This window comes from Pelodiscus sinensis, chromosome 14 (genome assembly GCF_049634645.1).
Source record: "Pelodiscus sinensis isolate JC-2024 chromosome 14, ASM4963464v1, whole genome shotgun sequence".
Taxonomy (NCBI): Eukaryota; Metazoa; Chordata; order Testudines; family Trionychidae; genus Pelodiscus; species Pelodiscus sinensis.
In genome coordinates, this window is record NC_134724.1 from 26,681,997 (window position 1) to 26,704,479 (window position 22,483).

The 22,483-nt window shown below is 39.6% G+C and overlaps 1 protein-coding gene across 2 annotated transcripts in view; it reads left to right on the forward strand.

The window, feature by feature from the left end:
- The first annotated feature begins 2,322 nt into the window (after nucleotides 1–2,322).
- UNC13C (unc-13 homolog C) overlaps nucleotides 2,323–22,483 on the forward strand; it is a 437,647-nt gene continuing 417,486 nt past the window's right edge. Inside the window, exon 1 of one of the 2 annotated variants that reach the window (XM_075897272.1) lies at nucleotides 2,323–5,535. In XM_075897272.1, coding sequence (XP_075753387.1) covers nucleotides 2,580–5,535 — 2,956 coding nt within the window. In that variant the 5' untranslated portion in view covers nucleotides 2,323–2,579. The remainder of the gene's footprint in view (nucleotides 5,536–22,483) is intronic. The other variant, XM_075897271.1, reaches the window with a different exon arrangement.

The following is a 22,483-nucleotide window of genomic DNA, read 5'->3' on the forward strand; positions in this document are numbered from 1 at the left end:
TCCGTGTTTTGTGATCTCTGCTGCCTTGCAAGCAAGCGCCCCTCCCCTTTCAAAGTTCCAGGAAGTAGCAGACAGAAGAGTGAGCTGTTCCATTTAGGGAATGAACAAAAAGCAAATAATTGGAATGCTTCTATTCTGCTCTGCTAGAAACAGAGCAGCAGGCAGGCCGCTGCTGCTGGTGGAGGGCTGGAAAGACTGCTGTGCTGCTTTGACATCTTCCAAAGGGGTATAGCAATGGGTACCCTGCTTCTGCAAATGTAGGAGTTCGCAGTGGCATTCTGGCTCCCCAATTAAAATACCTGCCATTGCTCCCTGAGGAGCAGAGTATCTCTGCATTGGCCCATATTAAGCTTTGTGACTAATTGGCATAGGCAAGGCCTTTGCCTTATGGAAAGTATAGGTTGAACCTATCTAGTCCAATACCCTCGGGACCTCACTGGTGCTGAACCAGAGAATTTACCGGACCATCAGAGGTCAGCGTTGTCTAACAGCATTACTAACACTTCACTGCTTTACTGGGTTCTTATAAGACATTTAAGGGTAAATTAGAGCTAAATAACAGCACAGAAAATGAAGAGCCAGGACTGGTGGCTGTAAACAACCTTTATGGAACCACAGAAAATTTGGCTAAGTGGATATACAGGTAACTAATGTCAGCTGGATCACTGATGTTGCCAGACCAAAGAGTGCTGGACTAGAGAGGTTCAACCTGGGTAGGCAACAACTGTCACTTGATTAATGTTTCTTCAGTTTATTGATTAAAGATTTTTCTAACCAAGCCTAATTCAAGCTAAGAAGTCATTTGCGGTGGTATCATTCCATTCTTTTCCAATGGAGCTTCTCCTGATCAGGCATCTGCAATTTGATAAAGTGAATTTAGTCTCCTAAAGTAAACACTGAACCCTTAAAGAAAGATTGTATGACACTTGGGGGTGACACGTTATATTTTAAAACCTAAAATAAAATTGCATAAAAACAAGCATTTTGCTGTTTGTAATTGCACTGAAGTCCTAGAATCATAGAATAATAGGACTGGAAGGGACCTCGAGAGGTCATCGAGTCCAGCCCCCCGCCCTCAAGGCAGGACCAAGCTCCGTCTACACCATCCCTGACAGATGTCTATCTAACCTGTTCTTAAATATCTCCAGAGAGGGAGATTCTACCACCTCCCTTAATCTTCTTTTTTCCAAACTAAACAAGCCCAGTTCATGAAGCCTGGCTTCGTAGGTCATGTTCTCTAGACCTTTAATCATTCTTGTCGCTCTTCTCTGTACCCTTTCCAATTTCTCCACATCTTTCTTGAAATGTGGCGCCCAGAACTGGACACAGTACTCCAGCTGAGGCCTAACTAGTGCAGAGTAGAGCGGCAGAATGACTTCACGAGTTTTGCTTACAACACACCTGTTGATACAACCTAGAATCATATTTGCTTTTTTTGCAACAGCATCACACTGTTGACTCATATTCAACTTATGGTCCACTATGACCCCTAGATCCCTTTCCGCCATGCTCCTTCCTAGACAGTCGCTTCCTGATCCATCTCCCAAGGAAGTTACTGGCAAGGTTCCACTGACCACAATTGGTGTTGGCTCAGGCATTTTAATAGCCAAAGTTCTGAGACCTCAAACAGATAGGGATATAGATCTAGATATGATACAAATGTTAATGCATGCCATATCTCAGTGTTTTTTAATGATGAGTTCATGGACAGGTGCCAGTCCCTGAGATCTCCCTGATGAAGTTTAGTAAGGCAGCAAGCCAGTCCCTGATGTCAAAAAGATTATCTAATTTGAATGAGCATTTATTCTACAATAAATAAGAGTTTGAAATACATTTTTAATCACCTACAGTTCAACATTCTAATGTATATTCTATGCTTTCTAGAATATTTATATCAGCACATTGTTTCCCCCAGGTGTCTTACTGTACTTCTGAAAATGAAAACTAATCAGACCAACTAAAATCATACCAGGTCAATGCTATGGATGAAGCAGCTTGCTTAAAGTATTGCAAGATTCTTAGTTTGAGAAATATAGCAGTGAAGGTACCATTTAATAATCTTGAACCTACCATTTAAAAATTATCATTACAAATTTATGGATCCACACAGCAAGACTGCTGTTTAATATGACATTGGTGGCATTACAATTAAATATATTATGTTTGATTGTATTCTAAAATGGACACAGTTCAGCTGGTTTCTCTTATTGCCAACTGTCACATGAATTTCAAAAATATATAGTGTTGACATGTAATGGATGAAATGGTGGATTTTGTTTCAAAAGCCATAGTGACACTATTTCCTCTTTTTTAGACACTGCAAGAAGCCATGGGGAACAGATCGGGATTTTACAGCACATTCAGGCCTCCTTCAGGATTTGGTTTCTATTGAACTTGTGTGCTTTCTGCTGTCATATACCACTAAGATATTGGTAGTTTTATATGTCAAGCACACCTGCCTGTCTACAGTCCCGGCTGATAAAATGCACACTCACTAATGATTCTGTTGGAGATACAAATATTTATCTGGATTCAAAATTGCATTTTTTGTGGGGAAAGGTTAATATAAATTGCTCTCCATGGTTTCTGCCCTTTTAAAGAGCCTGATCTCATCTTACATAGATAAGATTTACAAAGGAATGTTTACAAAGAAATTGGGAAATAGTACAAAAAAGAAAGAGAGTTGTCAGAGCAAAAAGGAACAAGACTTAACCCAGGTTGGACAGACAAAGAATCCAAAGTTTTCAAATACTTTGAAAAGCACCGTTAAAAAGATTGCAAAGTGTCCATCTGCTCGCAACTTATCAACTGAAGAAGAGGAACTCAATAAAGAATTCTCACTTTCCCCAACCTTCAGTTACAGAGTTGCTATTGCCAATGGACTACAAAAGAGTATTTTTGTAACAAACAATAATGAGGATCTGTTTCAAGATATCTCTTCAAACGATAGTTCATATTCTGAATCATTAAGTGAAGTAAAAGGTAGCATCAGGAAAAAGGAGTATTTATCACATACAATGCCTGTGAGACGCAACAGAAAGAGTTTGAGCAGCCTTGCTCCATCTGATGGGAGCTCAGATGGTGAACGTACTCTGCATACGTTAAAGCTGGGAGCTTTACGAAAACTACGGAAATGGAAAAAGAGCCAAGAGTGTGTCTCATCAGACTCAGAGCTAAGTACATGGAAGAAAACATGGGGCCTAAGAAGCAAGTCATTAGACAGAACTGGCCGTCACCAGAAATCCAATGCTATTGAACCCAGCTTTAGTTCAACTGGGTGTATTAGTCAAACACACGATGTTATGGAAATGATCTTTAAAGAACTTCAAGGAATCAGTCAAATTGAAACAGAACTTTCTGAATTAAGGGGACATGTCAATGCTCTGAAGCAATCCATTGATGAAATCTCTAGTAGTGTAGAAGTTGTACAAAGTGAAATTGAACAGTTGCGAACTGGATTTGTACAGTCCCGAAGGGAAACTCGAGACATACATGATTACATTAAACAAATAGGTCACCCAGGAAACAAAGCAAGTCTTAGATTTTTAAATGTACCTGAAGACAGATTTGAAAATATTGAAAAAGTGGTTTACAGAATTTTAACAGACAGAATGGGGTTCTCAGAGGCACAAAACACAATTAAAATTGAATTTGCCCATAGATTAGGGCAACAAAGAGACTGTCCCAATGCAAAGCCTAGACCCATACTTGTATACTTTGAAACAGCACAACAGAGAGATTTAATTTTAAAAAAATCCTATAAACTTAAAGGAACTGGCGTTGGAATTTCTACAGATATTCTTTCCCATGATGTGAGAGAGAGAAAAGAGAGAGGACTGCCTTCCTCTCAGACATATGAAAGTATGGATATGAAACCAGAGCCCAAAACTAAAAAACATGACTGGGTATCACCTGATGACAGTGATAAAGAGCTGGAATCTGATATAAATAGGAATAGTTATGCAAAGATATCAAAGTCAGCATTTCAGATAAAAGCGAGCACCGCAAAGGGAAGTGGGGAGTCTTCAAATACCAAAATCCCTGGTAGGACTGCTGACGGAAGAACCTTTACAAATAAAACAAATTATGGTGAACAGTCACCAGAATTTGACAATGTGGATAAGCAATCAAAGATCTACTATTCAGATATGCCACCTGTGTGGCATTCACAGAATGACTTTACAACTCCCAAACTTAGTCGTTCGGAGTCGGATTTTTCAAAATTGTGTCTGTCTTACTCTGAGGACTTTTCTGAGAATCAGTATTTTAGTAGGACTAATGGCAGCTCGCTATTGTCTTCCTCAGATAGAGAGCTTTGGCAGAGAAGGCAAGATGAAACGTATAACTGGTATGGTAGTGCCCAAGATCCAACCTTTAATCAAGATATGCAGCCTTATCCAGAGCAGAATGAAGCTGAAAACACTGAAACAGTTGACAGTGGTGTAAGCAATGGAATAGTGTGTGTATCTGGAGACAGAAGCCATTATAGCGATTCTCAACTCTCCTCACATGATGATCTTTCACCATGGAAAGACTGGAGTCATTTGGACCAAGGCACAGACTTGGGCCAAGATTCATCCACACAAGAAGCTTTTGCTTATGATGTGAGCAGCCCTTCTGACCAACAGAATGATTTTGGAAAGTGCCAAAATTCTGATCTTCAATATGACACTGAAAGTTATGATTTTACCTTGGATGGTAATTCTCCATCCTGTCCTGGCCTCGACAGTGAAGCACAAAGTCAGTGGATCAGCCAATATGATGAATATCAGGAAACAAATTCTAATTCCCTTTATCAAAATCAAAACAGACTGCCCTTGATGTATCACAGTCAGAGTGAGCTACCAAGTGATGAATCAGAGGAAGCACCTCCTAAATCATGGCACAGTCGACTGAGCATAGACCTTTCTGACAAGACGTTCAGCTTTCCTAAATTTGGATCTACACTCCAGCGTGCTAAATCAGCCTTGGAAGTGGTCTGGAACAAAAGCACACAAAGTTTAAGTGGCTATGATGACAGTGGGTCATCTTTTATGGGGCGATTTAGGACTTTATCCCAGTCTACTGCTAACGAATCAAGCACAACCCTAGATTCTGATGTTTACACAGAGCCTTGTTATTACAAAGCTGAGGATGATGATGATTTAAGTGAGCCAGGTGGTGAGAATGAAACGGATTATGTAGAAGTAATGGAACAAGTGCTTGCTAAACTAGAAAATAGAACTAACACTAATGAAACTGATGAACAGGTTCAGGAGTATGAACTTGAACAGTTCTCCTATGAAACTGCATATGAAACCATACAAGAAGATGATTATGGTGGGCAGTTTGACAATCTGGCTAATGAAGATGTGTTGGAACCCATCGATGATATAGCTGCTGAAACAGAAGTCAGGGAAGATGAAAATCAAAATATCCCAGTGATGCCTATTGAAATAACAAAGAAAAAGAGAATACGCCCATCATTTAAAGAAGCTGCTTTAAAAGCCTACAAGAAGCAAATGAGTGAGTTGGAAGAGAAGATCCTTGCTGGAGGTACTAATTAAATATTATTTGGTAAACAAACTTTGCTATCATAATTAAAGATTATCCTTATTTTCTATGTAGGGCCCAATCCTGCTTCCTTTGAATAAGTGAGGGAATGCCCATTGATTTTTAGGAGGAACATTAATTAGACTCTTCAATGAAATTCATATTTGCTGTCTTGAGAAGAAATCCTGGCCCTACTGAATCCTTGCTATGTACTTCAGTCAGGCCAGAATTTCACTCTGAGACTGTATTCTGGAAGAATCATTTGAATACTTTTTGTTGGCTTTAATATGCCAAATAGATGTTTTAAAAGAAATTTACATTTTTTATTGTAAATAAATAGTGGTTGAAAATTCAGCATTGTTTAATTAGTAAAACTCTGAATTAAGTTGACTATAAAGCCTGTTTTTAAGTAATACATTTTCACAGAACTTTATCAATGGAATTACTAGGGATAACCCAAAGTGTTCTAAATATGAAAGTATTTTTCCAACCAGCTTTCATATAGATAATTGGTTTTATGTTTGTCTTGATACACAGAGATATACTCTACCCTGTATCTAAATTATTGGTCTTAATTCTGTCTTTGGTTAAGCAAATGCAAGCCTATTGATGTTAGTCCTGATATTATAAATAAAAAAGGAAAAAAGGAGGGATGTTAAATAGGTAACCGGTAAGCATCATGGCAAGCATGAAGCTTGTTGGTATGCTTACCTGTTAACCGGTTAACTGGCCCACTAGTCGCCACTGGGCTGTAGCAGCCCTGGCAACAAAGGGGTCCGTAGGCCAGGTGGTGGGCCAGGGAGCAGGCCCTAAGTTAAAATGGTTAACCAGTTAAGCCATTTTTACATCCCTAGGAAAGTGTATGTGATAGGGGCTTGTATCATACTTAAGTCAAAGGAATTGTACAAATGGACACAATTTGGTCCACTACCTTTGTTTTCCTTATTAATGGCTCCATAATCAGATATTCTTTCAATGTATGTACGATGATAGTACCTGAAGTGATCCACACAAGAGAGGCCATTCTTAATATTTTGCATTTTGAATCTATCATATACTAAAACAGTTGCAATTAGTTAGGACTACATAACTACCAGGAGTAGCAGATGGTAATTGTCACCTTGACTGAATCTTTGCTTAGTTTGCCATGAAAAAATAAAATCGGATACTTTCACTTGAAAGATGAAGAATTGTATCTTCAGCTAAATACATTTATTTTGTAGTAATTAGTGCCTCAGAAATTTTGAATGATATGAAGTTCCTTTTGTACTTTGAAAATCACTTTTATATTAAATGCATAGCCAGATTGAAAGTATTTTGTACAGCCACATTTCATTGGGTGACCTCTTGTTCTTGTGTTATGGAAAGGAGTAAATAATACTTCCTTTTTTACTTTCTCCACATTTGTCATGATTTTATAGACTTCTATCATATTCTCCTTTTAGTTGTCCCTTTTTCAAGATGAAAAATCCTAGTCTTATTAATCTCTCCTCAGGACAGATGTTCCATACCCCTAATGATTTTTGTTGCTTTTTTCTGAACTTCTTATGATTCCAATATCCTTTTTGAGATGGGGTGAACATATCTGTATTAAGTATTCAAAAGGTGGGTTTACCATGGATTTATATAGTGATAATATGATATTTTCCATGTTATTATCAATCCCTTTCATAACAATTCCCAGCATTCTGTTCACGTTTTTGACTGCTGCTGCACATTGAGTGGATATTTTCAGAGAACTATCCACAGTTACTCCAAGATCTCTTTTCTGGGTGGTAACAGCTAATTTAGACACTATAATTTAATATCTATAGTTGGGATATAAATCCAATGTGCATTACTTTGCATTTATGAACCTTAAATTTAATTTGCCATTTTGTTGCCCAGTCACCCAGTTTTGTAAGATCCGTTCGTAGCTCTTCACAGTCTGCTTGTGACATAACTATCATGAGTAGCTTGGTATCATCTGCAAATTTTGCTACCTCACTGTTTACCGCTTTTTCCAGATCATTTATGAATATATTGAATAGGACTGGGACATCACTATTTTCCTCTCTCCATTCTGAAAACCAAACTTTTATTGCAATCCTTTGTTTCCTCTCTCTTAACCAGTTATGAATGCATGAGAGAACCTTCCCTTGTATCCCATGACAGCTTACTTTGCTTAAGAGCCTTCTGTGAGGGATCTTGTCAAAGGCGTTCAAAAAATCAAAGTACACTATATCCAATGGATCTCTCTTGTTCACATGCTTATTGAGATCTCTACCCCAAAGAATGTTGTTAGATTGGTGAGGTATGATTTTTATTTACAAAAACCATGTTTACTCATCTCCCAACAAATTATGTTAATCTATACATTGGATAATATTGTTTTTTACTAAAGTTTCAATCAGTTGTCTTGGTACTGAAGTCAGATTTACTTGCCTGTAATTGTCAGAATTACCCCTGGAGCCTTTCTTAAAAACTGACATTATATTAGCAATCCTCCAGTCATTTGGTTCAGAAGCTGGTTTAAATGATAGGTTAGTGCTTAAAGTTACTAGCTCTGCAATTTCATATTTGAGTTCCTTCAGAACTGTTGGGTGAATACCATCTGGTCCTGGTGACTTATTACTGTTGAATTTAGTAATTAGTTGCAAAACCTGCAATCCTCAGATTTGTCACGTAAAAAGAATGGCTCAGGTTCATGCTCCTTGCAAATGAAGTTTAAAAGTATAATTATTGAAGGTCCAAAAAAAAAATGTAAAGAATAGCTAGTGAAAGACACAAAAAATAATGGCAGTTTTAAAAGTACATCAGAAGCAGGAAGCCTGCTAAACAACCAATGTCACCACTGGATGGTCAATATTCAAAGGAGCATTTAAGGGCTATAAGGCAATTGTGGAGAGATTACATTAATTCTTTGCATCGGTCTTCACGGCTGAGGATGTGAGGGAGATTCCCAAATCTGAGCCATTCTTTTTAGGTGGCAAATCACCATCTGGGACAGTTCCTCAGATGTTGTTAAGGAAAGTTTTGGAACACCACCTCCAGCCACAGAGCAATACATCTACAATGTTGGGGACTGTGTAGGGGATGGTAGGGAGGGACAGAGCAGGGGGCACTAGGCATGAGGTAAAGGATCTAGTGAAATACTAAGCATAATCTAATAATCCCAGTGTTGCACTGGGTTGATACTTGTTTTCATGTTAACTGTACACATGGTAATATAAAATGTAGAAGAGATTTGTCTCCATTAAACTGCAAAACAGCATGTCCTGTTTAGCAACATCCATTCAATTATCTAAATTTTATAATAATTTGCATATTTATAACATGAGCTTAAATCAACCAAATTTGTTCACTCCAGTCTATATAATAATTACAGTATTCAGCTAATTATTGGCATTTTAACTACTTTAAAATTTAAAGGGTTTAAAAAATAAGTATTCTTGCAAAGTTCTGTGGCCTTTCTATAGAAACATTTAAAATATGTTTACCAGAGCTTAAAGAACACCTGAGTATGAATGTCAGTTTCAAGGACATATTTATAAATTGCACTCTGCTCTTCTGTGGAAATGAGCACAAATTAATATTTTATCATCAAGATAAAAGGCAGTTTCTGTTCTTAGTTCCAAAATATTTAATCATTTTCCTTAGATCACTGTATTTTAGAAATGAATAATACTGCATAATTTTAATGTAATGACTTCAGGATAAAAGAGATCCACATAGCTATTTCTTGGTGTGAAAATCAAATTACCTGAACTAGTAGAAGTATACAGAGAATGTTTAACCCACTATGAAAATAAAGAGCCACACATGAATATTGAAATATTTCAGTGACTGGAAAAATATAAAGTGGTAAACAATTCATAGCGTAGATTGTCTCTCCTCTTTTCTTTCTGTGACCTATTGAAAAAAGCCCAATATTACGAATCAGTTCTAGATTTAGTAGAATTTTCTGTTTGATGCTCTGGCTTCATTTACACAGCCTTCTGAGTGCTACTTTGTGCCCAGTTCTGTAGATAGCCTATTGCCCGAATTTTCATTGTTTTCACTGGATCTTCTGCACATATTGGAGTTAAAAATTTAGGCCCTTTGATAGAAGAATGTTTCTGTGTGCTCCAAGGTCCAAACCCTAGGTCCTTACTCAGGAAAACTTGAATAAAGATTATAGACTTTATAGCTCTTTAGTGTATTCATCAGATAACTTGTTTTTGCAGAACTCCTGTGAGAACTACAAACACGATGTGGGAAACTAGCAGATGGTCCCTTTTCCAGATCCAATACTGGGCAATGTCTTGCTATAGCCATGGTGTCCAACCATTTCTGAAACAGTAGCCACTATGGTGGCTACTGTTATCATGAACTAGCCACACTCAACCAGCCAACTAGCTATATGACTAGTGACTAGTGTGTTGGATACCATGGCTCTAGAGGACAAGAGGCAGCATAGTTGGGGTCTTCTCCCCTAAGTAGTGCTGAGGGATCTCTGTCTGGAAACCTAGTCATTCTTTTGGTTTGCATTCCCTGGATGGGCCATTCCATTATTGCAGGTATTGATACTGATGGTGCAGTTTCTGGTTTCATTCTGAGAAAGTTCTCCATTGGCCATGTGGCTTTGTGGTTTCTTGCTGGTGACCACATTTTGGTTCAGGAACCCTTGCTGGGACAATTTTCAGTCTCTTTGTAGAGAAATGTAAATATCTAAAAAGTGTAAACATTTCTTTATAACTTAATAATCCTAATACCATTTACACTTTTTGAGTAGAATTAGAATCTTCTAAAATTTTCCCTGTCTTAAATTTTGTCTTATGCACATTAGAAGGTGCATAGTTTGTTTTGCAAAATGGAGAGAGGAAGAGATTTCTAGATGAGAATTTTTATTTTTTAATACGATTTAATAAATAACCATTTTCTCTTCCCTACTTGATCAGCTCTATAGTATGTAGAAAATAGTCCGCATGTTACACATTCTTAAAAGAACAGCAGAAGGAACATGAAGAGGAGACTGTACTGATGTTGTCTGGGCAAAAGTGAAAACAACCCTTGAAGGTTGGTTTCATGTTCAAACTAGGGCTTGATCCAAGTCATGTAGCTTGAATGTAGAATTGATCTTTCCATATTTAGGGAGAGGGTCCTGATCTAGGTTGAAATCCTGACTCTAATGAAGTCAATTGGCAAAGTTACCAGTGCCTTTCCTAGGAACAGGATTTCACCCTTCATTTTCTGGTGCATGCTCATCTCTGTTCCAAACTGTGTAATAGTTTTGAAAAACTTGTTAAAAATAGATAAAAGTGAGAATTACAAGTATGAAACCTCTTATTTCCACTCTTTCCTGGCACCATGCTGTAGTGTTTAGAGGATGTGACCAGGAGCCAGAAACTTCAGAATTGTATTCCTGCCTCTGTCAGTTACCGCTGTGTTGCCTCAGCTAATCACTTTGGTCCATATTTTTCAAAGTGACTTCTCAGTTTGGGAACCATTTTCCACAGTTGTTGAGATCCTCAAGTTGCCATAAAGTATAAAGTGAGCTCTGTCTTCAGCATTTTGAAAAATTAGATATCTAAGGTTGGGCATCTAAAAATTAGGGTATGGAGGATCAAAGACAACTTGAAAATGTTGGTCTTGCCTATCTGAGTCTCCTTTTCCCCATTCTGTAAAATGAGGGTACTAGGATTAACTATTTAGCATTTTATAGGTCACTAAAATTGTAAAGTGCTGCATAAATGCTTACTAGCATTTGTGGGGTTTCTTTTCCATCCCACTTCCTCCTAGAAGCTAATGTGGAAGTAGATGTGTTGTCAAAGGGTGGAATACAGAGGAAATGCTCTTTCTGAAATGATCTAGCTTTCACCTGCAGGCCAATGAATGCTGCATTTATTCTTTATAATGACTCTACAGTTGAAGTCTTCCAGTTTGCTAATCTTTCATATGAGAAGCCTAAATTCCCTGGAGGGGGTAAGAGAAGTATATATTAATTCAATGTAATATGCTTTATCCCTTACTCGCTGATTTTGGCAATCGTATTTTATCCTATTCTACAACCATAACTCTCTGCTTTTCTTGGCTCGTGTAGCAGAAGGAGGAGGGATTAATGCTTCTCCAGAGACCTTAAGGTAGTGTTGATTCTGGAAGTGCTGATTGGGAACTTCAATAGGCGGATTGGCTGGCATAACCTTTTATTATTAAAAATAACCAAACTCCAAAAATGCTAAAAACTTGCTATAAAACCAGTGAAAATAGTGGAAGGAACAGCAAGGTTTCTGCTATCTCTTATTTCATAAATATGCTTTTACAGATACTACATCTGTGTAGAAGTCCTTGTATTGCAATATGAAGAACTTCATCTCTGTCCATGTGAAAATTGAGAAAAGAATATTTTAATGTCTTACATGATACCATGGATACATCACTTCCATATAGCTTGTTCAGCAGTCAGATTGATTTTATGTGCACCCCCTCTCAGGCAGACATGCTGAACAGTGCCTTTAAAACATTCCTTTTAGCAAGATGACATTCTGCCAACTCATAGCTCTCATTCACTCAACACATCACACACATGTTGCTCCCAATTATTCCTTATATGTATTATCTCTGATGGCTTCTAATGAGCACTGTTTTGACCAAGCAGTGCATAGTTTTTGACTTGGCTTATAGAGGTACCTATGGGACACAAGCTGGAGTGCAGAGAAGTATTTGATTCAAGGATGGCAATTGATTTACTTCCACCAGTGCCATCTTGTTGTTTGCATCTTTTTTGCACTTAGCGTGTTATTTAGGAAAAAGTAATTAACGGGAATGAATATGATGGGTAATAATAACATATACAAATGCTTCACACCATGACAAATAAAATACATCACATATGATTTAATAAAGTGTCTATAGACTAAGTAACTTAACTTCCGGATAAACATGTCTGCAAAGTATGAGCAGAATATATTGTATATGAGTAGACATTGTTTGTACTAGAAATCTGTATGGAAGCTGCACAATAGTGAGACTCTTTAGTATTCTATGACAGAAGAATCAGATCATAGAGGTCTATAGTAGTAAGGAGCAGAACAAAACAGTGCCCGGTCAGGAGCATACAAAAAATAGTAAATAGATGTTAGTTCTTTTGTGTGTATCTGGTGAATGTACAGCTACAGCTGCTAGTTAGATTCCATGCACTTGGGAGGAAGATGACTTTACCCTTTCTGACAACCATCTGTCTCGCTGCTCATAAATTACTGGAAAAGTGGCTCCCGAATATTAATAACAAGTAGTTTGGGGCTGCTACTGCTTCTTCTAGGCAACCTCAGCTCTTTCACCCTGCCACTGCTGGCGTGGCCACAGCTCTGTTGCATATGGCAGGCTGTTTCTTGTTCAGGTACTTTCCTTATCCTTTCTCTTCTGTTAGTCACAAAGTTTGTTACAACGGGCCCTTTCCTGCTGTTATGTGGCCTTTTTTACTTTTCACTTTAACTCTAGGATTTGTTGTAATTAATCTTCCTGAGGTAGTTCTGAAGTGATTTGCTATTAACCTAGCCATGCTAGTTATAATTCCCCATTTGTTTGCTTTTGAGATTGCTTGCCTTCTGTTCACAGCTGCTGAATTTCTCCTGGAATATGTTGTTGGTTTTGTATTTCTGAAAGTTCCCCTACCTACTAAGTTCCTGGAATACTATCTGCAGTTTGGTACTGACATATCAATTTGGTGCTGACTCTGGTGAAACTCCACCAGACTGAGCCAATTTTTAATTGCTGTTCCTCGAGCTACCTTGGATTATGAATATCTGTTGTTGTTCTCTGTGAGCAGTGTTTAGCAGATTATGCAGTAGTTCTCAATGAGTGAGTTGGGACCCCAGTGTGGATCACAACTCCATTTTAATGGGATTGCCCGGGCTGGCTTATAAAGTCAGTGCACCAGCTCCAGCTGCTTGGGCAGTGCTTGCTGCGGTGGGGAGTGGAGAAGCAAGGCGTTCACTGCCCAACGGTTGGGGCTAGTGCGGTGTGGGACTCCCCCTTCCCCCACGCAGGAAGGCATCAGGCATGCAATGGACCAGCGTTTCAGGTGCCACACCACTGTTTGGGAGATGGGGAAGCAGCCCACGCACTTCCTGGGCCTTGGTGTGCAGCTGCAGGATCCCCAAGTATCAGTCCCTGTCCCCTTACCCCCCACCCAGACCTCCACAAGTACCTTGCCCTAGTACCCACCGGCACCCTGCCCCAGCACCCACAAGTACAGTTGGGGCCATATTAGTGAGGTTTGAGGGGTTGTGTTTTTGTATCTCACTTGTGTGGCCCCAACTGACTTTTCTGTGGGCCAGTGTCCCCTGACTCAAAACAGATTACCCGCCCTTCTCATAAATAAAGACGATGCTGAAACCTTTTGTGTATGACATAATATTTTATTTAAAAATGAAGCCTGGCCAACAAGCCCCCAATTGGGCCAAGTCCACATCTGGCCACAGCATCCTAATACTCCTGAACCCCCCCACCCCGACTCCAAATCTGAGCCTATCATATACTGGAACCCACTGTCCTGAGCCTCTCACATCCTCAAACTCCTGCACCCCCACATCCTCAATCTTCTGCCACAACACTCTTGAACCATCCACACACTGCAAATCTGTGTCCTGAGCCCATCATACTCTGAACCTGTCTGCCCTGAGCCCCTCACACCTACAACCCAAACTCCTGCACCCTCATATTCGCAAGCCTGTGGCTTGCTCAGAACCCCAACCCTCCACCCGAGTCCAGCACTCCCCAGTCTGGAGCCCTCTCCCTGAGCCAGCATCCCCTTCTCCACATCCTCCTGCATCCAAATTCCTTCCCAGAGCTTGCTCCTCTCACTCTTTCCCACACCTAAATCCCTCATTCACACTCCAGAGCCCACACCTCCTGTTTCAATCCAGTGAGGGTACGGCTAAACTGTAGGAGTTTTCCGGTAAACACACTATTTTGGCAGCCCCTGTATTCCTTGTTCTACAAGGAAAGAGGGGGCTTCCAAAAGAAGGGGGTTTTCTAACATTTGGCCCCGTCTAGATGGGCCAAATGTCAGAAAAATGTCGTTTTTCTTTTTTTCACTGCTGAAAAAAAGCAGCAGTGTAGCCATACCCTGAGAGTGTATAAGGACCAAGGATAACAAGTGATAGAGAGAAGGGGAACAGAGAGGGTGGGGCCTCAAGGAAGGGGGTGTGGTCTTGGGGAAGGGATGGGGTAGATCTTGGCTTGTCCTGACATTTAAAAAGTGATCTTGGGTGTAAAAACGTTGGAGACCACTGATCTAGAAGATAATAAGGTGATACGTAATATCATGGATTTGTCCAGAACAAATTGCGTCAAATCAATCTGATAGCTTTCTTTGACAAGGTAACAAGCCTTATAGTTAGGGGGAAGTGTTAGATGTGGTACATCTAGAGTTTAGTAAGGCTTTGAATACAGTCTCTTGTGACCTTCTCAGTAACAAACTAGGGAAATGCAGCCTAGATGGAGCTACTGCAAGATGAGTGCATAACTGGTTGAATAAACATTCTCAGAGAGTAGTTATTAATGGTTCACAGTCATACTGGAAGGGAATAATAAGTGGGGTTCTTCAGGAATCAGTTCTGGGTCTGATTCTGTTCAATATCTCCATCAGTGATTTATATAATGATATAGAGAGTGCACTTGTAAAGTTTGTGGATGATACCAAGTTGGGAGATGTTGCAAGTGCCTTAGAGGATAGTATTATAATTCAAAATGACCTTGACAAACTAGAGAAATGGTCTGAGGTAAATAGGACAGCATTCAATATGGACAAATGCAAATTACTCCATGTAGAAAGGAACACTCAATTATACATACACAAAATGGGAAGTGACTGCCTGCAAAGGAGTACTATGGAAAGGGATCTAGAGGTCATAATAGACTACAAGCTAAATATGAGTCAGCAATGTGACCAGATGCAAAAAAAGCAAATATCATTCTGAAATGTTAGCAGGAGTATTGTAAGTAAAAAAATGAGAACTAATTCTGCTCTACATCATGCTGTTTAGGCCTCAACTGGAGTATTGTGTCCTGTTCTCGATGACACATTTCAGGAAAGATGTGGACAAAATGGAGAAGGCCCAGAGAAGAGCAACAAAAATGATTAAAAGTCTAGAAAACATGACCTATGAGGAGGGAAGACTGAATTGCATTTATTTAGTCTGGAAAAGAGGAACCAAAAGGGGTCATAACAGTTTTCAAGTAAAAGGTTGTTACAAGGAAAAAGGAGAACAAATATTTTCCTTAACCTCTGATGATAGGACAAGTAGAAATGGGTTTAAGTTGAAGCAAGGGAAGTTTAGGTTGGACTTTAAGAAAAACTTCCTGTTGAGCACTGGAATGAATTGCCTAGGGAGGTTGTGGAATCCCTGCTTCTGAATAGAATCTGATTGAAAACTATTGGATTTGATAGTGATTCGACCTTGCACCCATAGAGATTCATTACCAGAAGCTAGTTCTTAAATTGTAGCTGACATTGAAATTTTTCATCGGGGAAAAATTACTATTATATTACAGCTGTTGAGAGGGAGACAAAGAGAGAGAGATGATGCTTTGTGCCATATTAGAGATATTCCTTGCACAATGTTAATTTTTTTTATGGCAAATGTGAGCATTTTGACTGCAACTACTGTAACTAATACAATGTTTAATGATCCAGTTGTTTGGCATTTAAAATATATTTGCTTGCTGTTAATAGCAAAAGGAGCACCTTGTTTAAGCAAACCAAAAATGTGTTTACATATTAAAGTACAGTACTAGGCATTGATTAATGAGGATTAACAATTTAAATATGAAGAAATAATTCTGTCGCCTTGTGTTTGCAATCAAATTGATGTACAATTGTTTCAATTAGAGTTTAATGTTAATAATTGAATATTATTGATCATGCAAAAAGTAAAATATAACCTGCAACTCATCAGGCTGCTTAAGTACTAGCATTGCATTTGATGTAATGAAGCAGCAAATAGATAGCAAACATCTAGAAATACTAATTAATAATATTTAACTCGTAGTTAGAACTTTGTAGACCCACTGCTGTCAGTTTCACTGATCTAAAACAAATGTCAATGGAGTTACTCCAGATCTCTTCAAAATAGTTCACAGAAAAGAACTGCAGACAGAGTCAGATCTGTAGCTGAGGAATTGCAGGATCCCATCTACAAATGATCAAACTATAGAAAGGAAAGCAGAGCTGTTGGGAACATACATGACACCATGTATGTGTGCAGCAGATGTGGCTAAAATAAAAGGTCACAGTATTTCAGGGAACAGGCATAAGGCCTCTCATGGCCTCTTCAGTGAGCATCTCAGGCTATAAGTGAGGTCAGACCATTGTGTGGCTTGCCAGGAGAAAGCCCATATCACTTTATGGGTGGAGGGTAGAGAGAAGCATGGACACTGCTACAAAAAGCAGAGCAGGTTAGCACAGTGACACTAACTCATCCCATGGGACCTGAAGGCAGGGAAATAATAAAGGGCAATCCCAATGGGAGAAGTTTCCTTCCCACTGGAGCAGGTGGAGTGGTATCTATCCGTCCATACCTGGAAGTGTCAAAATACTAGATTTCATCAGGACCCACTATGAGCATTGCACTTGCTGCTCTGGGAAGGAATTTTACCCTCACTACATTGTCCAAGGCAGAGAGGGTTTTTTTCACTTTTCCTGGGAAGGTGTGTGGGGTGGGAGGGTCATTGTTAGCCTAGCTCTCTTTCTGTGTAGCCTTTGATGTCACAACTCATTATAGAAGTGTGGGGCAGATGTCCAGTGCAGGTACTTCATAGGGAGGAGACAGAGCAATCAGAGAAATGTCTTGGTAAAGGATTTAAAAGATGTGCTTGTTAAAGGAGTGGAAGGGGAGCATGTGTGACTGGCACAACAGAGAGTGAAGAGCCTTTCTGTGTAGCTCCCGTAACCCTCATTTAAAGTGGAGGGTGGCAAGGTCCCAGCTGAGGGTTGTCTAGGGACCAGGATGAAAGAAGCAGGTGCTGACACTGAAATCAGGGAGTTACCTACATTTTACACTTTTAACCCAGATGTCTAATAATGAAGTTGCAGCCTAATGTAACTATATACAGTGTCTTCTGTCCTGGCATGGCTGGACTATGTCTACTAGCCTCTTCTGTAAAAGTTAATCCTTTTGCTCAGAGTGGCTATATTTTGTGTTGGATTTTTGATGCTGATTTGTAGTTTTATGTTGATTTCATTGCATAATTCCTAACTGCTTATTGATAGCTGTCACATGCATAGATCTTATAAGAATGGAATGTGCTGGATGGACCTTGCTACTCAATGTTCTAGAATACAGATAAATAAAAGGGCAGTACAAAACTTACTTTGCACAGCAGGGGCTGTGTGGTGACAGAGCACAGAAATCCTATTGAGCTGTAGTATTACCCCTTACTTTGCTGCACACAATCTCCAAATGGGCAAGCCCTGACAGAATTTCCCTGAAACACTATCACAATTTGAGCCATGACTTTAAATTATCATGATCTAAATGCTCAAATACCTATAATTTTGCTCAGTGAAAGTGTTTGAATTCTAATGAGTGTAAACTGCCCACAAAGTTGCTTTTACAGTTGGTCACTTTCTGGCTGGCTGTCACGCTAAAAAGGAAGTAAGGCTTGACAGCTGTTATTTACATATCTCTCTAATAAAGCACACCTCTGCCTTTTTCAGAAACACGCACTGCCACAATTTCCAGATGGAATGTACTTCAGACATGCCTGCTAATCCTTTTTATTTTAAATGTTCCCTGGGTTTACCAAGTTTGCGAGCATTTCACCATCTTTTTTTCCTCCACAAATCCTTTTGACCCCAGTTCACCTCTCCCATTGATTTATATCCGTGTCATCCCTTGACCTTACCAGAGCTACTCCTGGAGACTCAAGCTCAGTGCTTCTGTGGTTTCATTGCATGGTGATCCTTTCTTCCTGAGAAAACAGGAAGAATTGTTTACCGATACTGCATGTTCTATGTGCAAAAAGCTTTCTTTCCCTCTTGTAAGAGGATAGAAGATGGGCATGTGCAGATTTCACTTCACCCCAGCAAAGCTTACTGCAGTCTGAGAGAGATTTAGCCCTAGTAGTGTTTCTGCTGCCACCCTCTTCCAAGTGTTATACAGGGGAGGGGAGGTTTTGCTTGCAGCTGGGCTCCAGAGAATGCTTAGTAGCAGAGAATACCGAAGGATTGGTGAATCAGCGAATCCTTTCGCCTAGCCAGTGCCACCCACTTCTGGGGCTCTCTAGAATACAGCAGATTAGTGGTGCCCTACATTCCCACCAATTTATTCCCCTCCCCGTGTACCCAAATCCTTCCACTGGATTCTCTTAGGCCATGTCTAGTCTATGCAGAAGATTGACGCTGCCATGATCGATCTTCCAGTGTTCGTTTTAGTGGGTCTAGTGAAGATGCACTAAATCGAACTCTGAGGGTGCCCCCATCGGCACTGGTACTTTTGCTTCTCATGAGGAGTAAGGGAAACCAATGAGACCATATATTCCCATTGACCTCCCACTGTGTGGATGGCGATTTAAGATATGTCCACTCCAGCTATGTAATACACAATTCCAGTTACGTTAATCTTAGGTCGACCTTTTGCTCTAGTGTAGACCAGACGTAAATGTCTGCCAGTATATGCTAGGATTGAGTGTAACCTGTAGAGACTAAATAGGGACATACCAACAAATAGATCATCCTCCATGGAAGCATAAATGGAAATTGCAATCTCTTATGTGTTTCCTTTCATGACTGATGATTACTTTGTTGGATGCTGTTTACTGGTTGCCACTGTCTTTATTTCTGTGGCTCAAGGAGACACACAATAATTGCCCTCTTTCTGTGTCCATATGGCCACCTTTATTATTTCACAGTGCTTTGAGATTTAAATATATAGTTTTAAAATGTGCTCTGTACGTGCAACTAGTCAGCTGACCAACAGCTGCTCAACCAGCAAAACCCCAACAAAAGACAAAAGAAAACCCAGTCTCCCTCAGAAAACTTATCTTACAGGTCACTAAAATTTGAGAGACACTAGATTTGTAACTAAGTTTAGCAGTGAAGAAGGTAGCATAATAGACATTTTCCTAATAATTCCTTTAGAGGGTTATTTTGAAAAATATTTTAAAGTATTTAGGAGCACAAGAACCATTGAAAGTCATTGTTAAATCCCATAGGCAAAAATGTTCCTTCTTTATTTTGATATAAAACATCAAATATCCATGTAGGACAAAATTCTGCTTTCAGATACACCCTTGCAACCTCCTAGTATGCCCCTTAATGTGTATGCTACTAATTTTTCTACCTCATTGCTAGTGAACTGCTAGCAGCAATGTTTCCATTTGTCTTGTCAACAAAGCTTTATTTAAGTTTGACCTTCTCTGTATCAGACAAGTGTCACTCATCTCTTGTGATGTACTAGCTTTAATATAAGCTTTCAAGTACTACAGTATATCTTCCGAGAGTCTGCTGCAGGCAGTAGAACATCCTTTAGGCTTATCTGCCTTAATATTCTGCACTGTAGTGATAATTTTAGCTTCTGGGAGCATCATTTATTATTTCTGCATGGCTTAATTTGTATTATTGTTTTGGACAGACAATCTATTTCCTTAATTTGGTGCCTTTATTTGGACTTGTTACTAGTTTATTTCCTCTACTTAGTAATTATATACTAATTAGGGAATTTTTAAAATCAAACTACCCAGTGCTCATGACCATAAATACCTTCTAACACCCGCAAATTATGCCACTGAATTCTATGCTGTGATAAAATTCATACAAGTCCCATCTACCAGGAGGCTTGTATAAGAAATGACATATTGATCAGTGTCAGTTAGCAGTTCTTACAACCCCCTTGAAGAATTATGATGTCCAAAAATAGTATACAGAGAGACAAACTGAGGAATTCTTAAATCCCTGTGCAAATCTAGTTATTGGTTCATATTATTAGATAGAATTGTATGCTGCTCACAAGTGTCAGGAAATAGACAGTGCCTTACCATTTGAAGCATCTGTTTGCTTGATGGTGGAAGTTTTCCAAACTTCTTTGGCTAAGGAAGTTCTAATGTTAACACATGGGTCTATAATCCCATCAACATTTCTGATAATGTCATAAAGCATGAGAGCAAATCTCCTTATTCCGATTCAGTTGCCCCGTCTTGTGGCTTACTGTCTGCTCTTGCGATAGGTGCTGAAAAAGCACATATCTCCTCTTATGAGCTTGCTGTTTGAGGGGGTGCAGGGGAGGGCAGTAGCAGTCGGTTGGCCATACTGTATCTTCTATACCAGGTGTGACCCCCGGCTTGCCTAGATCTGGACCCCAAGGCTCAGGATTGGGGAGCCCTCGCTGACACTCCAGTCCCCCAACCACCCAACCGCAGGGCTGGAGCACACAAAATCTACTAGCTTGGGCCCAGTAGGCTCTTGTGTGCGAGGAGAATGTGGGGAGTGTCTGTCTCCTTCTCATTCAGGGGCTTCCCACTTCGCTTCTCACTTGTGTGTGGCTCCCGATTGATTTTTCTGTGGGTCAGCAGCCCCCAGCCCAAAAAAGTTGCCCCATCCCTATTCTATGCCATGAATTACAAGTGGTGATATTATCTTTAAAAAGCAGTAGGGCAAAAAGTTGCTTTACTCACAGCAAAAAGCGACCATTGTCCTCCATAGCAGGTCTCTGCTGTGCTCAGTTTTCACATAGGCTTGGGTCATAATTAAGTTCTTTTAATAATTGTTCATTGTCAAGTTTGGTTAGTGATGTATTGTACGGTCAGAAGGATCCTTGCCTTTGGAGTACAACTGATTGCCATTTTCTCTCATCATATAATCAATAGTTGAGCTTTTATGCAGGTCTCCTTTCCTTTCCACCATCTCACTGGGACGGTCTCATGGACTGAATGTCGCAAAGCCCTTTGCGAAGGTAGTTTTGCCTGCAAGCTTAATCCTTGTTCGATAATGCACCCAAAACTCTCATTGGAGTCAGAGTAGATGGGATTCACAAAGATATTTAGGTACCTACCTCCCATTATGGGTGCGAAGGAATGTAGTAGCTTGCTATCGGCATGATCTCTATCCCATGCACTAGCTTGGAAACCAGGTGGAAAGGAACAGGTGAATGGCAGCCAAAGGATTTTACAGGTAATCAGGAGCATGCCAAAATACAGTGCGTACAATGCTGAGTCTTTTTGTTGTGAGTTCATATGTTGCACATCTTTAAACAAGGGATGCAGAATATTTAATTTTGTTTTTTGTCATTTGCACCACAAAAGAATTTTTTATACAAATGTGAACAGCTTCTTTCAGGGAAGCCTTGATTCTGCAGCATGCTACTAGTAGGCAAAGTGGGTCAGCAGGCATCAGAGTTACAATTTGTGACTGTAATTATGATGCAGCTATTTTGCAGGAAACCTTGATTATCATTTCTTAGTGCTGTGACACATTTCCTAAAGCTTTTATATTATAGAATCATTAACTTAAACTCATTTTCTCTGAAGGATCTTCTATTTACAGACTGCCACATGATTCCTGTTTGTGAGTCCCCTGCTTTAGTCAGTGACTTAGTATTCCTCTGTTTTAATTAAATTACATTATAATTATGTAGACTTGGGCAAGAGAAGCATTGTAACACAGCAATACCTGTGAATCACTTTAAAATGCTCTCCCTTACTAATTACCTAATTAAATATAATGGAGTTTGCGATCACCAGTCAATCTTACAGGAGTGTAAAGGGAAAAAGCATTGTCTCTACTACTTGACATATGTATGTAGATAGAGAAGGGAGGTGACACTTATTTGCACCAAAGGCATGAATATGGAATGTCTGGGGCTGAAGTACCCACAGCTATATAGGAATATCTCTGCACAAATTCACCATAGAAGCAAGGACAGGGTAGGCCCACTGCTTAGTGAGGAGGGAGAAGCAGTAACAGGGAACTTGGAAATGGCGGAGATGCTCAATG